Source organism: Nothobranchius furzeri, chromosome 19, assembly GCF_043380555.1.
Source record: "Nothobranchius furzeri strain GRZ-AD chromosome 19, NfurGRZ-RIMD1, whole genome shotgun sequence".
Classification (NCBI taxonomy): domain Eukaryota; kingdom Metazoa; phylum Chordata; class Actinopteri; order Cyprinodontiformes; family Nothobranchiidae; genus Nothobranchius; species Nothobranchius furzeri.
In genome coordinates, this window is record NC_091759.1 from 13,023,555 (window position 1) to 13,040,324 (window position 16,770).

Below are 16,770 nucleotides of genomic sequence, written 5' to 3' on the forward strand. Positions count from 1 at the left end.
GCAAGGAAGAGTCGTCTTTACCGACTGTACACTCCACCTCCCTCTACTCCCCCACTTGTCCAGATTTAGGCTAACATCAGATTTTAACCATAGGCCCTATCAAATAAAAATGTTTTAAGCCTAGTCTTAAAAGTAGACAAGGTGTCTGCCTCACGGACTAAAGCTGGGAGCTGGTTCCACAGGAGAGGAGCCTGATAACTAAAAGATCTGCCTCCCATCCTAATTTTAGATATTCTGGGAACCACCAGTAAACCAGCAGTCTGAGAGCGAAGTGCTCGGTTAGGAACGCATGGAACAATCAGATCACTGATATATGATGGAGCTTGATTATTAAGAGCTTTATATGTGAGAAAAAGGATCTTAAAATCTATTCTGAATTTAACAGGTAGCTAATGTAGGGAAGCTAAGACAGGAGAGATATGATCTCTCTTTTTAATTCTCATCAGAACTCTAGCTGCAGCTAAAGGGATTTCATTTAAAAAGTGAAATCCTTTTTATTATTACATGCTAAAATTGTTAGGAAATATTTATTACTAAAAATGAATTAAACTAAAACTGGTATAGGTTGCCTTGATCCAGTTAGGAGTGCAAATAAATGTATTTTCTTCAAATATCATAACTGGTAACAGTTCATGTGACCTATGTAAACTCAACTGGGAAGAGACGTGATTGAAAACCCCCAAACATCATGTTTACCTGCACTGCCATTCTCTCTTGACGCTCTTTGTTTCCTTTGCTAATATAAACAATCATCAGCTAATTGACTGCTGCTTTAATACGTCCATGTTTCTAACGTCAAAATCAGACATCTGCCCAATCAAAAGCAGACTTTTATCTCCAGATGCCTCTGCGCTTGTGTGAGTGTTACAAACTCCGTAAACTACAGCATGACTGCACGTGCCGCCATTATTATCGACAAGATGCAGGTTTATTGTGGCATGAGAAACACTAAGTGATACATTTTACAATCTCAATAAAACATTTATGTAGTTAAACTATTCTTTTTGCTCAAGGTTTATCTGTTCACACCTCACCTTTTCCGTTGTCTCTACAGACAAAAAGAAACTCATACACTCTAAGGAATGAAAAGATTAATTTACTTAACCGGTTTTTGTCAACTGCTTCCACAAAACTTTGCTGTTTAAATTTAAAGAGTCATATACATTGTTATATGTTGTTATGTTCAAAGTAAATTTATATGACCTTTTACATTTAAGCAGCTACGTTAAGTGGAACCAGTTGACATAAATTGCTTAAGTAAATTCAACGTTTAATTTCTTACAGTGTAGAGAGAGAACGGCAACAAACTGAAATGGTGAAGTAAACACGAGTGTTCTTTAAACACAGTTAGAAACCCAAGCTAACCTCTCACGTCCTAAAGGTTATAATGAATGCAGAACAAAAGTCAGGGATACATTTTAGGCTCCAAAGTTGCAAATACTCCAAAAAGAACTATTTTTGGGCTAAAAAAATGTGCTGTTTTTGGAGGTTCTTAATTATAATTAAGTACGATTGTTTAAGAAAATAGAATGAAATCAGTATTTTAGGCTAAATTATCTGTGATGTTTCTGCAGTGAAATGAGTAAGAAAAACTGAAATTCGTGGTAAATTGCCATGTTTTCATCGTAGGAGTTAAGTGAAAATATGTGAATGAATATGCTAATAAACACACTGATAAATTTGTAAACTGAATAAGATTCGGCAGTAAGTGATGTCACTGATTAGCGCCAAAAGGCGTCCATGAGCATTAATAACTTTAAAAGTTTTATTCTGTCAACGTATAGCATAACTTAATCCATTCAGGGTACGGGTAGAGCGGTTGTGATGCGTCAACAAATATGTTCATCGACCGTTTTTTGCAGAGCTCTATAAGAGCCCACAAAGTGACCCAAATTACGACATTGTGGAAAGATTTCCGCCATAATTTTTCGGTGCCCTTCCATTCTGCTTCACCAGCAATGCGAGTTGTTTTGCATGACGTCTGCTGATGTCATTTCCTACGGATTTACAACCAATAAGCCCTATTGGACCGTTCCAAGTACTTACCCTAGTTCAGGTCCTTGATAGGTCCCCAAAAGGGCCCAGAAAATGGTCCTTTTGGGCCAGTCTCTTGAAATGGAAAGAGGTGCATGCCGTGAAGGTCCGTTAAAATTACCCAACGCACCTTTTATCATAAAACCGGCAGCACTTTGCGTTTTAGTCACATAATATTGGGATACTAGCTTATTCATTTGGGCAGCTGTGTCTGTAAAACCTTTTTTTAAATAAATGAATATATTTTTAATATATTTTGCATTCGTACATGTTGAAAAAGGTCATCAGTCACTCCCAGACGGACACTTTCCCTTGCAGTTAGCCCAGCTGAGCCTTGATTAAAGCATCCTTGACCTTTGGAGTTGCACAGAGAGAGAGAGTTGCTTTTATCATAAACTGTAATCAAACATCAAAGTCAAAATAGAAGGCAAAAAGGAAGTGTTCTGGTTTAAATAAATGTCCGCAGCTGGTTATTCAGCCTGTTACTATGAGGAGCAGGAAAAAGCTGCTCTGGAGGGCCCAGAGACGTTTACCTTCAAGGCTGTGATTAATTCTGGAGCCCAAAGGGTTAAACAAGCCTGACTCTGCACTCTGTAACTTTCACAGGCCGAGAAAGCAGCCCCGGAGGGGGAGGGGGGTAGAGAGTTTGCTTTGCATGTTTTGAAATCGCTCTCGCTCTCTTTCTGTCTCTCACACGCACGGGCCATGTGCGGCCGCCACGTCACGTGCTGTTGCAGAGATCACCCGAGCAGGAGAGGCAGCAGCATGCACGCGGGAGCAGGAAGATGCGAAGGGGGGGCTGGAGGAAGAAATAGAGAGGAGATTTAGTGAAAGAGGAAACAGTGGAGATTACAGAATGAGTAAACACTCAAGGAAACAAAGAGGAGGGGTGATTTCCAGGACAGTGGATTTAAAATGACTTCCCAGTTAATGATTAGAGCTACACATGATATTTTATCTGTAGGAGCGTACAGCACACAGGTGAGGTTATGAAAAGACTGTGGTGGTATAATTGGAAAGGCTTATCTGGTTATTAAAGAAGTGGAAAAAGAGGGAAAATAAACCAAATAAATCTACCCTGGCCTTCACCCGAATACTAATTTGCCATCGTTGTTCTCTCAGGATGCAGACACAGATTATAACAAAGCATGCACATAACTCCCATAAAAGCGTGTTAATTTAGTTTTCTCTAAACCTTTTTATTGATCTAGCTCTTTTCAGGTTTTCCAGTGCAACACAGCAACACGAGACTAGAATTTGCAAAATCACAGAAAGATGAGTTATACCTGAAAGTGTGGACACTTATAGCTTTATTGATAAGTACCTTTATTGACGTGAGAGGAAACACAAACACAGGCTGCTGTCTATCGATTCGACTTCACCACCACTTTCCGGTTGTTCTATAATCTACAGCAGGAACACGTGGTTAGCAGAATTTTAACAGCCCGTGCTAACCATCAGTTATTTTAGTAGTTGACTGATATTGAAATTCATCAGCTTCTTTTGACATGTTTATATAATGACTGTTTTAGCAGTAGATTGTTTCTTTGTTTCCCTAACCATCACGTGTTTACTTATCTAAGTCGATCTAAAGTAATGCACTGGGAGTCTTTATATAGTCTACACGTACATTAGAAAACCAAACTCTCAAATGAAGTTCATTCCAAGCCGGTGCATCAGGTAGCGACACGGCATTCTTCTGACTAGCTTATAGCATCACTAATAGTAAACAAACACTGGTGGGAGTGAAGCAGAATAAGGCAAGTGGTGCTCGCTGCAGAACCACAAAGGCGGAGCTGCACCAGAGTCAGCCCCGCCCATTCCAGAGTCAGCCCCGCCCATTCAATCAGAGTCCGTCCAATTCCTTCCAGTTGTCAGACTTGATAGCATTGTGGAACCAATATTATAGCTAATATCATCTAAAATGCAAGATTGAGGACGGAGTTGAGGTTCCATATAATTAAAAATCTAAATTTTGCAACTTTTTATCATGTTATATTGTCAATTCTTCATAAGAAACACGCCAAAGCCATTTTTGGCCTCATTCATGCATTTTCCTCCCATCTCAGCTTCAATTTGGTCTCCTCCCCCGAAGCGGGTCTGGTCTTGGTTCTCAAATCTGGATATTCTGTGAATTTTCTGACAAATAATTTCTGAAATGACTTCTTCTGAGACACCGGCGGAAAAACCACACATCCCCATCTCCAAAGACACGCTGGATGGGACAATTACATGTAACGCTACTTGCTTTTTATCAGATGTATCAGATGGTGAAGTGGTTCTGGAGTCAGATTAACATGCAGTTTTGCACAGGTTCGGCATATGTTTGTAACCCTTTTTCTTCTTTTCTAGCTACACTTGCCAGTACTGTTTACAACAAGTTACTGGTATACCGTTTACAATATAATGACTAATGTGTTTTATTTATTTATTTATTCGTTTATTTAGCCAGTGTGAGTCCATTTGTGAGCAGAGTTTCAACTAAAATACTGTTTAAGAATGACCAAATTCAAAGAACTTTTAGAGACATAAATATTTTGCAGAAAATAAACATTACAACTAAAATATAAACAAATTAAATGTTTCAGCTGGCTAAATAGATTGCTGCTGACCCCACCGAGAGTCGAACCAGCATCAGCTGAGGGGAAAGCAAAACTTAAGTCTTAAGCGATCTTGCCACTGGACTACCAGAACCCATTCAATAGCCTTAAATGCTGTTGTAGGCCGCTTTTGTTGGAGCAGCTGTGGGCAGATATTTGCTAAAAGAAACTTTTTCATTTCGGGATATATTCAGGCTTTGTCATGTAGCAAGTTATATTTATCTTGTTTAATTGGAGCATAGAACATAATATTAACGACTGTAAACTAGTAACAGCCGTAATTCATGTGGGTCAGGTTAGTTTGCGATAAAGTTGAAGACAAAAACAGAAGAAGTCAGTGGGCTAGGCTGAGTTTGCGTGAATGGGCGGGGCTGACTCTGGTGCAGCTCCACCTTATGGTTGAACATGCCCAAGTCCATACTTATGAGAGCACCATGTGAGCACCTGTGTGTGTACACGCGCTTGCTTATGTAAGGTTTATCTATAGGAGCGTCCAATAGAGAGTGTGAGGGACCACAGATCTGCCCCCTAAAGATGTGCAGGAGACGGGGGGAGCTCCAAGTCCCAGAGATCCAGGAGCTGCCCAAGAGCACAGGAACCTCAGGGAGACTGTGACCAGAAAAGCCCCCGCCCCCCCTCGAGAGGCACAGAGGATCGTCCCGAGGGACCACAACCAGCAGCCGGCAGAGTCCCGGGAGATATTGGCAGCAAGCCCACAGGCCCGCCCGCAGCCTCCCACCCCCTAGCCGGCCGAGCCCGGGACCCAATGACCTGGGACCCAGGGATAACCACCCCGCTGGGGACCCAGCAGAGCCCAGGGACCCAGACCCCACCAGGCAGCCACCGGGATCTATCAGGCAGACGCCAAAATCTTAAACCCCCAGACCCGGTTGCCACGAACACTCAAGCAGACCAAGGCACCACACCCCACACCAAGTGTGGCAGGGGGAGGGGGGACGAAGATCTATATCATCAAAAGAAGTCCCAGGAGAGGGGAGGAGTCAAAGGCCCCACCTGACATATACAGTCATACACAGACAGTCACACACTCCCTCCCTCATGCTCACACATACACAAACAACCAAAGACTTACAAAAATGCACGCCAGACACCCACTCATGCTCCCCATACACACCCTATTCACTCTGGTCCCGGTACTGCTGCACATGGGGTACAACCATCACCGGTAACCAGAGTTTGACCCTTTCTGCTGGGGTGCTGATGAGCAGGCTCCCCCGCCCAACGCTGAGCACAGCAACCCACAACCCCAGACCCCAACCGGACGGCCAGATCTCCCTCCTTGTCACTTCCTGAAGTTACCAGCATCAGCTCAACTGATCCGTTTACATGCAGATGAAGTCGGTTTCCTACCGCATTATCTGGGTCTTTCAGCACGATTAGATCCACTTAAGAAAGACTAGCGCGTCTTTATAGCTTTTAGCACCCCCTAGTGTTCATTATTAATTCAATGTGGTTATACCAAAAATGAGACTTATCTCCTCGCTGTAAATGAGTCTTTTTAATAACTTAATCTCAGTGTTGAAACGTCTCTTTAGTCTTCATTAGTTTCTAGAGGAGCCATTCATCACTAAATCAAACAAGTCAGCTGTGTTCATGATCTAAAACATGCAGGAAATGTGCTGGAAGCAGAATCCAGCTCCGCCATGTCAGCTCGGGGGTCTGTGGGGTCTGAGTGACATTCATTAACCCTGTAAAGGGTTATTTTAGAGCATACTGGCTCAAGAAAATTATTTAAAATCATGAAACTCCTTTAAGGAGTTGTGTTTTACTGTTTTAGTGTTTGGGAAGTTATTAACTCTGGATATAAAGATCAGTGTTGTAATGCTGATGTTTTCCTGTGAGCTGAATGTGTGTTGTATGTGAATCCAATCTTTATAAATGAGTTGTGTGTCTTTTGCATCAGTTCACTATTTTGTTGCACACTTAAAATAATAAATAATTGAAATTCAACAGTAGGGTTTCGCAGTTTCAGATCTTCACACAGTGATGCGTTCAGGGACCCTGTCAGCGTTCCATAATCTGATCTGATCATTGGCAGCTCCTCAGCAGTCATCTGGAAGCTTGACAGTGACAGGAGGGGGGTGAGGTCACTATGACCTCCGTAATGCTGTGACATAACCTGCAGTCAGTGAGTTGACAGTAGGTACAACGCTCCCGGGGTGTGTCGTGTGTCCTTGTGTTCTCGTACACTCGCGTGAACGTGCACGTGCCTGCTTGTGTTTGTTTAAATGTGCTAGTCCAAGCCTGTCTGGGTTCGTTCACAAGTGTGTGTCGCACTGGAATGAAATGACATTGAGACAGAAACCAGATGCAGGAAATTCTGTGACTTAAACTAACAACTTCTCATAAAAATAGTCAAAATAGAGGCGTAGTGTTCTTAGGAGAGATACATTTCCCCCGATTTTTATTACAGATTTATTAGATCATTGTTTCTGGACAAATTATTAAAAAATTAGTAATTTGCTGAAATAAATTGCAAGATTTTAGCATTTAGTTTAGTGATAGACCCTTACGTCTACATCAGATTTGAGCTCATTAGCTGGATGATTTATAGCTATTTTTGCATAGCTAAATTTGAATATATCGCTGGCACATTGAAACTTGTTAATTCCAACAAGAAATCAGTTACAGATGAATGGATGAATAGTTTTCGAGAATTTCATTAAATTAATTCGCTGATTCATTTGATTTCATGTTAGGAGTTTGACCACATAAACCAGGAGTGGGGAACCCTGGTCCTCGAGGGCCGGCATCCTGCACGTCTTTGCTCCAACACTTCTGATTCAGTGGTTGATTCACCTGCTCAGCAGCTCATCAAGCTCTGCAGAAGCCTGTTAATCACCTGCTGATTGAAATCAGGTGTGTTGAAACAGGGTTCAGACTAAAATATGCTGGATGGTGGCCCTCGACGGACCAGGGCTCCCCACCCCTGATACAAACATTTAAAAATAACAGTGAAATCTGAAAACTTGACAAAAATTCCTGGACTCATGCATTATTTTTGCGATTCAAGTCAGAAATATTAATAAAGATCGTTTACAGAAGAGACAAAAGCTGCCTCCATATTTACAACACTGGGAGGGGAGATATTTTTATGTAGGACACCTCTTGTGTCACATCCCACGCCCGTATTGTATTTGTGGATGGAAGAAAAGCTACTGGCAAGGTTTACGGTTCACATCCGTGTCATCTCTGACAAAAATGAAGTGCAAGTGAAACTGTTCTACGTTATCTGATGAGGACTGGTTTTTCAACTCATGATGCTTCTCCAGAACAGTTGCTGTTCTAATTCACCACTGATGCAGCCACACAGGCTGCTGCTACTTCTGCAAAATGAAAAGAAAAGGATGAAAAGTAAAATCAAACGGAAAGTTCGTTTAAATTGACTATGTGTAGTTTTTACCATTAATCTTTGGAAACACCCATCAAAATGTTGTTGAAAATGAATTAAGTAATGCCCAGTTGTTGAAAAATATTTGCGGCTTCGTAATATATGACCATAAAAATTGGGTCTAAATTTCTTCTAGCCCGTAAGGACAAAACGCCTTCACAGATTTGTGACAAACGGTTACAAAACCTTCGTTATTCATTAAAGTTGTTTTACACATTTACCTCTTTGCTTGGTGCCAGTGATGAAAGGGAGTCTGATGTATCATTTTGCTAGAGGTTAAACCATCTGATGAAGTACTCGTTCGAAAATAGCGCTCCTATGGATTTTTGAACCCAATAGCCATTTGTTGTAAGGTATTTGTTGGTAAGGCCGGTGTTGGTGGCGTCACTTCCTTCTACCTGTCCTCTGCTGTCCGCGGATAAAAGGAAGTGACGCCACCAACACCGGTGCTGGTACAAGATCGGCTCGGGGTCCTTCGACTGCCGATGACGTCAAAGTACGGCAAACCCACTCAGACAAAATAGACTACACATCTATACTGTTGGAAAGAATTTAGCAGTTTCGTTATTAAAATAATGTTTCTTATGACGTAAGTTTGTGTTTATAATGGTATTTGTAAAATAAAACACTATATTGTATTCATAATGTTGAACTCCTCTTTGAGCACATCCCTTGAAGGATCATAGGTATTAGCAACACCTGTGAAATTGTATTTGCAGGAAAGAAGTGTGTCCCGTTTATTGAAGTATTTTGTGTTTAGAGTTTTTGACGTCTTGTCCATGCGTAGTTCAGTTACGTTCATAGCTGCTAGCCAAAACTCTGGAGTTAAAAGTTTTCTGGCTTTACCAAAATACCCGTCTGTACTTGTTTGATTGATGGTAGTTTTACTTTCTATTAGACTCCAAATGTAATCATTTGGCACGTTTCTAATTCATAATTTGTAATAATGTAATCGGTGATATTAGCATTAGCATTCCTATGAGTTTTTCCACGTATATTAGCATTGCGCTAACCACTCGCTGCCAAATTGCAGCCTTTGCAATTAGAAAATCTCCTTTTGTCACATCGCAATTTAATTGCACATGCAGTTAATCGTTCAGCCCTAATATACATGCAGCTCTATGCTAAAAGTGTATTTTCAAAGAGGTAATGATGGATTTCTTTGTAAAAGTTGTCCATCTTTCCAACACAAAAATTTGCCTGGACCAACGTAACGTGATAACAATGTAACTTCATTACGTAATTCCGTAAGGTTCATGTTCAGCCAATGAACTACTTTGACGTCATCGGCAGTCGACGGACCCCGAGCCGATCTTGTACCGACACCGGCAATATCTGATGATGGCTAGAGATACTAGCTGAAACATGTCAGGTAAAAAAAAAAAAAAAACTATTTTTTTTACTAAACTGTGTAAGAAAAAAGAACAAGAAAACATAGAAATAGTAAGACTGTGTACTAGCAAGAATCTGGTGGTATGCTTTTAAAAAGGGAGACGATACAATATATTTTGATACTAAAAACTAGATGATATTTGCAACATTTCCAACTAAATTTAATATGAAAACTCAGGCCAGATGCGTCCAAGACACATTCAGTGTTATCACGAGATCTCGTTGTTCCGTCAGAATGAAGCCGGTTAAAACTGCTGCGACCTAGCAGTCGGAGTTTGAATTGTGCCACACAAAAGAAATACAGTACATGTTTGCATTTAAAGTCTTGAAAAAACACTTTAAAATATCAATTCAGTATCGGAACGCCAAATATCGCACTCGGTGTATTAATATTTACTTATTTTTACTTATATCGATCTATTTGTCAGAGGAGGAAAAGACAATTTTAAAAAATACACAAAAATGGACTCTGTTGCAGCATTTCCTACATGTTAACTGCTATTTCATTGGTCACCTGATTCCATTACTTCTGATAATCGTTGAACTCATGTTTAAGGTCAAAAGACGATGAAGTTAGTTTTTTTTAAAGCTTTTATTTTGTTTTTCCTACCAGCCTCGGACCAAACTGCCTTCACCACAGCAACACAAGAGCAGCTGTGAGTTAGTTACATTCAGCTTCCCATGTAGGTGGATCATGTGAGGCTCTGGATGGATCAAACAAGAGATTAGTCAAGAGAATGTGTTGCTCACCTGACTCTCAAACCTCAACCTGTCTATTTTCTGCTGCTGTGGGCGTCTCTGCCCACGACAGCTGATTCTTCCCCATGTGATTGGTGAGCATCCCAACCAAAACATGAGCTCACAGAAGAAGAACAGAATTCAATCCTCGACGTTAAAATCCGTAAAGAACTGAAAGTTTTCATTCTAAACCTTGAATGCCAACAGAGACCAAGGGTCTTGAAAAGCCACTGGAGTCAGTGTCGATGTATGGATGCATTAATTCAGTTAGAAATTCACTCAGATTTTTGTTTCTTGGGTATGAAAATGATTGAATTTGGTTCTCATAACAATAAGTTTCTGTCCAATAATGTGAATCTTTTCCATATAAACAATAAAGAAACATATATCGTGACAGGCAGATAGACAGACCACATAATCTGTCAGATTAATCCAAACGAGAGAGAGAATCAATGTCTGCTCCCTCCAAATGCCTCCCGCGCTCAGATAGGAAATGAAACCAGTTGAGGCCACGCTTGGCGGCTGTTTACCCGCATAGCCGCGGGAGCCGTGTTCTTGGATCAAATCCAATCTTTTTTTCCCAAAATGGTTGTTATTAGGATGAAGCTTTGGATAGACTTATTCAGGATCAGCCCATTCCAGCTGCCAGAGAATCATCAGCAGTTCGTCTGCTGAAATCGCAGATGGTGTGTATGATAAAAAAAATACACACAGACATGAGCACCATGCAACCCTCGATTAATCTGTAAGTGTACATAAAAAAACTTCACTGTGCAAACGAGCCGCGCTTCGTGTTCAAATGAAATTTCTGCAATTCATTTTTTGTATGCTTCTCAAAGTGGGCATGAATATTAGTTGTGATGCTTTGTGAAGGTCTTCTATGGGATTGAAAAAACATTTGCTGCTCTTCCGTGTGTTTCAGTTCAGTTTATATAGTAACTACACTATTATTTAGGAAATAATACCAATCAACTGCAATCTGCAAACATTCACAAGTACAATTTGTCACCTAACTCAAGGAATGAGCCTTGTAGTGTTGTTTGTTAGCAGCCTATAACTATGTGCTAGCAAGCCACTCTAAATATGTAAATATATAGTCGGGCCATGACCCATAGACAGAGCTCAGCCATGGGGCGGAATCTACAGCTGTCCTTCAAACTGAATCTGCATGCTGTTGGAACAACAAACAACATTCTCATTTCTACAAAAATCAGTCGACAGGGCAGTCCGCCATACTCTGTTGAAGAAAAAGAAGCAAGTTTATCCTTTTTCTAAATAAATTACTTTAGTACCTCTATCTGTTCACGTCTGAAAGAAAAGCCCAAGACCAAAGTTGATGCCAAAGATGATTCAAACATGCAACCTTTCCTGATCAGACACCATCTTTGTAGTTTTTCTCCATCACAGCTCTGGTGCTAAGCCCATCCAACATCTCTCTACAAACGTAGATTTCTGTAATTGGCCAGACTTTAAATCGGGCGGGCCAGTGGTAGACCTGCTGAGGCTGCAGTTGAGCGTGGCTAGACCGACCTTTGTAAAACATGTTTTAGTTTTTTTAACAATAATAGCTTTAGCCGATTTTAAACGTGTGTAACTAGAAATATATACGTCTGTCTACTTCCCCTATAGAAAGGTGAAACCAAATTGTCACATTTTTAGGCTGACACGTTCCACTTTTGCTCACCCATACCATCATGATAGTAAACAGACTGAATATATCTTAGTACGATGTAGACGAATCAACAAAAGTCAACTTATAGGGAAAATAGGTGCATTTTTGTTTTTTAGCCATAATTTCCCAGCTTTTTACATAGAGGGGGTGGGACTTAAAACATGTACTGCAGACAGCCACTAGGGGGTGCCTTTTTTCTTTGCATCTTTGCTGCCTTTTCATCATTCTCATCATCGGGGGTTACAGAATCTGGTTATTAACAGTACAAGATTAACCTGAACAAATAAGCCTATAAATGGCTCCTAATGGTAAATATGTTCACATCTGTGGGTGTTTCTGCTTTATTTGTCATGACTGGTTTTGCTAATGTATTATTTGCAATTTATTCCTTATTTTGTATTGAATGTTTGTTTTGGGATTTTTCCCTTTAATTTAGCAGAGGACAGTGCAGATAACAGACTTCAACATTGCAATGATTAAAAATTGGAGTTTTTATCCCTGAAGCAAAAAAAAAAAACTGAGAAACTCTGCAGGATGACAGGTCATTGTATTCAGTAAACATCTCGGTATATTTGTGGGTTGATGTTAGTTTTGTTGACAAGCTATGGCCTGGTTGTGAGCCAGCAGCGAGAAGCCAGGACAGCCAGAGCCACATAAAGTCACCTCTTCCATTCAGGCTTAGAGCAAAGAGAAGCAGCTTTATGGGATAAGAACTAGTCAGGATGGTAAATCCAGCCTCTCCGTTTGGAGAGTGTGCATTCAGATAAACAGGGTTGATATAGCAATGTGTATTGTGGTCTAAAATATTGAATAAAAGTAGGCAAGAGGAGGTTTTGTTCATCAGGAGCCAAACACTTCTGAGAAGATATTAACTCAGAGTTCAGCTGGAGTTTAAATCGGATTCACCAAGTTTACACATCCACACGGCGTGTAGAGTGCTCTCAGCCGGATCTCTTGAAGGAAACACGAGGGTGTTTCACCTGCTTTGGTTCACCTCAAACGTCTCACCTCCCACCTGTCACGCGGTGTCATTCTGATATGGCAGCGCGCATGGACGATTGGGCTGTGGTGTTGTGCTCGATAATAACGTGACTGACAGCTTGCAGCAGCAGCAGGCGAGCAGTTCTGACTGAGATTTATAAGCAGAAACAAAAAGCTTTAAATGCAAAAGGCTTTTTTTTCCATCAATGCACCAAACCATAAAACATGCAGCAATTTGTATTTTATTACATTTTTAAACCAATTAGTAGTGGAATGCATTTAAATCAAAATGGCAAACAATATGAATGGACTTCAGTTTAATTTGCTCAAATAGCCGACGTTTCCACTGCTTTGGCTGACAGTGCTCACTAGCTTAGCAGCTATTTATAATCCGTGGCACAGAGCCTGGAGCTCTGAAGTGTCTTACAAATGTTGTCACAAAACACGTCTGGCTTGTACTGGATGAGTTTTAAACTAACATTTCTCTGTTTTCAATGTAAATTTTTTTTTTTATCTGTTCAGGGAAATTTTCTTTGGACTCAGGGATGTTCCAAACCCATTTTAAACAAAATAAAATGTAAGCAATCCCACACAAAGCAAACCAAATCTATCAATATGACACATTACATCCCAAAAAAGATATTATATGAAACTAATAACCTGGAAAAAAGTGTCATGATCACTCTCCTGTGCAGAGACTCGGATGAGAATGGATTTATATTCTCGGTTCTACCGTCTACATTCGAGGAAGCTAAGCAGTGCTAATGCAGAATAGCTGCAGGGTAAAAATATCATTGGAAGAATTTCACATTCACTAGCACACGATGCTGTCATGATCCAGGGCTTGGCTTAGCTTTAATTGAGCTTTCTATTTCTGACATTTTAATACTAAAATTATATAATTTCAGACTTAAATATGGAATTCAATGTTGTTTGTGTGCATGCATATGTGAAAATATCCCACATATAAGGAAAAAGATTTGCGAGTGCAGAAAAACAAAATATCTCATCAGATGAGATGAAGATTTTTTTTCTCCCAGCAACACAAAGAGTTCAATAAAAATTCAGCTTGAGTGAAATCCTGACACCTGGTGGTCAAAGCATGTAAATGCATCTAATGTTTATTTATTGATTTTTTTTAAGAATAAAGGGCAAATATTCTTAACTTTAAAAAGAAAAACAAATGTGAGAAAATATTGCAAATTTCAATTTATTCCAGAATAAATTAGATTCACTGGGGATTGAAAAAGGTTCTTCCTGGCTCAGATTTCATTGAATGAATCAAAAGAAATAGTGTACAAAACATGCACATTCATTTAAGTATGTGCAAAATTAAATACTTTTTAAAAAGGTTTTATTCTCTTCATCATCATAAATGACAGAATGGCCTGACAGAGCAGAAGGACTTCTCCAGTAATTACTGCTGATTCTGGGTTTGTTGCATCTAAATGGAGTGAAAGCAGATTACACCTCAACAGCAACACAAGGACCATTAATGAGATTTATGCCCCTCTTCTTGTCCTAAATCCTGAGAAGATTTTTCATAAATTGGGGGAAATTTTCAATGAAGTTTGCTTGTTTCTCCACCAGGTGGGCAGGCGGTACCTCAGGACCCTTCACCCTCCTCCACCTGCCCCCCAGGGCCCCCTGCAGCTGTGGCCAATGGCAGCAGTGACGTCATGGTGAACTTTGACCCAGACCCGGCTGACCTGGCTCTGTCCAGTGTGCCGGGGCAGGAAGCATTCGACCCGCGGCGGCATTGCTTCTCAGACGAAGAGCTGAAACCTCAGCCTATGATCAAGAAGGCACGCAAGATGCTTGTCCCCGATGAGCAGAAGGTACTTCATCTCCCACAATCCTTTGCTATTGTGCACATAAACATCTATCCTGCTCCCTTATTGGAGGAATATATTTGAACAACAACAGTCTTCATGAGGCCAATTCATCATGTTTGAAAATCCTTTTCTGAGATCAAGACACAAAACATCAGTATTATTATTATTATTAACATACTGATTTTGTGTTTAAATGATCTTTTATGTCAAATTGTAGTTATATTTTTCATTTCCATGCCAGTTTATTGTCTTCTTTCTTAAAAAGTAACCGTAGGTTTTTACAGTCTGAAACATTTTTTGTTTGTTTTTAAAGGCGAATCTGATGTTTGCAGGCACTCAACATGAGAGCGAAATCTATTAACAAGATAAAATTATTTTGAACTAAAAACAAAAATCACAACAATTGCTAAAAAGGCCCACTTCAGTGACACTTTGTTTATCATGTTTCCACAGAGACAAACCAAACAGACCCCCCTAGTGCTAACGGGCGGCAGCAGACATGTTTAGCTCGACTTCCTCCTTACAAAAGGCCACAGCTCTCTGACAGCTCTTGAGCTGATGTGGTAAAAACTGAAGGAGCACGACACCCACTGGTGTTGATGCTCCTTGATGAGGGTCATAAAACATTTGGTTGTCCGCTTGTTGTGCTAAAGAGAAGCTGTGATCAATGGCTAACGCTTTCACAGCTGCATCTCCTGAGGGTGTTAAAAATTCACCTTCAGACCTGCTGGTTTCTTCTATCAATCATGATTATGCAGCTTCTGGCCAAATCTGCTCAGACATTCCTTCGTGTTCTGTGCCACGTGCTTCGCTTTCCCAGATTTTTCTAACATTTTTCAAAAAGAAAGTTCATTTTCTGGATTCTGGCATGATGGTGTCATTAACCAGCTGTAGACAGAACTCTTAGGAAACATAATTCACCAATTTACATAAATCTTTCACATAGGAACATTTGTTCAACCTCAATTTGACCTCTTATTTCACTCAATAAGTCCAAAAGTCATGGTTTTACCCTGTTTTCTTCCAATTTCTCCTTCATTTGTAATGACTTGCATATTGCATACATTAATTTTAAAAAAGTTTAGCTTATGAATCTCCATTTCTATTGTGTTTAAACTAGTGATGCACCGATATGAAATTTTTGGGCCGATACCAATATCCGATATTAAGATCACTGTTATGGCCGATAGCTGATATTTGCTGATATCAGTATACTGACATTAATGCTTCTAAAATCAGCAGATTTTGTATAGAATTAAATTATTAAAGCTGAATTTACGTTATTATGTACACACATCACACACATTTACACTTCTGAGATGATTACAATCACCGTGACATGACTAAACAATTACACATCACCATCCCACCACCCTCTGAAACAGGAAAACAAACGGAGACAAGATGGAAAAAATATTGGTTGATAATATCGGCCCGATTTTTTTTTTATCGAACCGATACTGATATGATAAAAAATGACTAACATCGGCCGATACCGATGTTGATGACGATATATTGTCCATCCCTAGTTCAAACATGTTTTTAAACCACATGATGCGAACAAAGAATCAGAATCAAAAAGGAAGTAAGTGAGAGTCTCACATTACTAGGAATTTGCTTCAGTGGACTGGGGCAGACATACAAGTGAAGCAAGTAAAAATACAATACATCAGAAAAAATATTATGAATAATGAACATAAGAAACAAACAGTGACTTGTGCAGATTTGTATGGTTATTACGGTTATTTGGTGTTCAGAAGTCCTACAGCAGAGGGGAAGAAGCTGTTTTTGTAGCATGAGGTTCAGGTCTGAATAGACTGGAGGTGTGCAGATCATGGATTGATGGAAGGCTACAGCTAATCACCTTTTTTTGCTGAAAGCACAAGATGCTGTAGTTTGTGCTTCTCCTTGGCAGTGGTCCCTATGTACCACACAGTGATGGAGGAAGTGAGGATGGACTCTATGATGGTCATATAAAACTGGACCTTCTTCATCGGCAGTAGAACTGGGCAGAACTACTGTCAACCTAGCATGAATGCTAACTCCAACTGTATTCAATTACTGTCAGTCCATAAACTTCAAGCTAACTGTGCAACAGGAGGGAGT

At 40.1% G+C, this 16,770-nt stretch overlaps 1 protein-coding gene across 1 annotated transcript in view; it reads left to right on the plus strand.

The window, feature by feature from the left end:
* The window catches only part of dbpa (D site albumin promoter binding protein a), a 37,885-nt gene that overhangs the window by 14,800 nt on the left and 6,315 nt on the right, over window positions 1-16,770 (plus strand). The window contains exon 4 of the mRNA XM_015973322.3: window positions 14,420-14,667. Within this exon, the coding sequence (XP_015828808.1) occupies window positions 14,420-14,667 (248 nt within the window). The remainder of the gene's footprint in view (window positions 1-14,419; window positions 14,668-16,770) is intronic.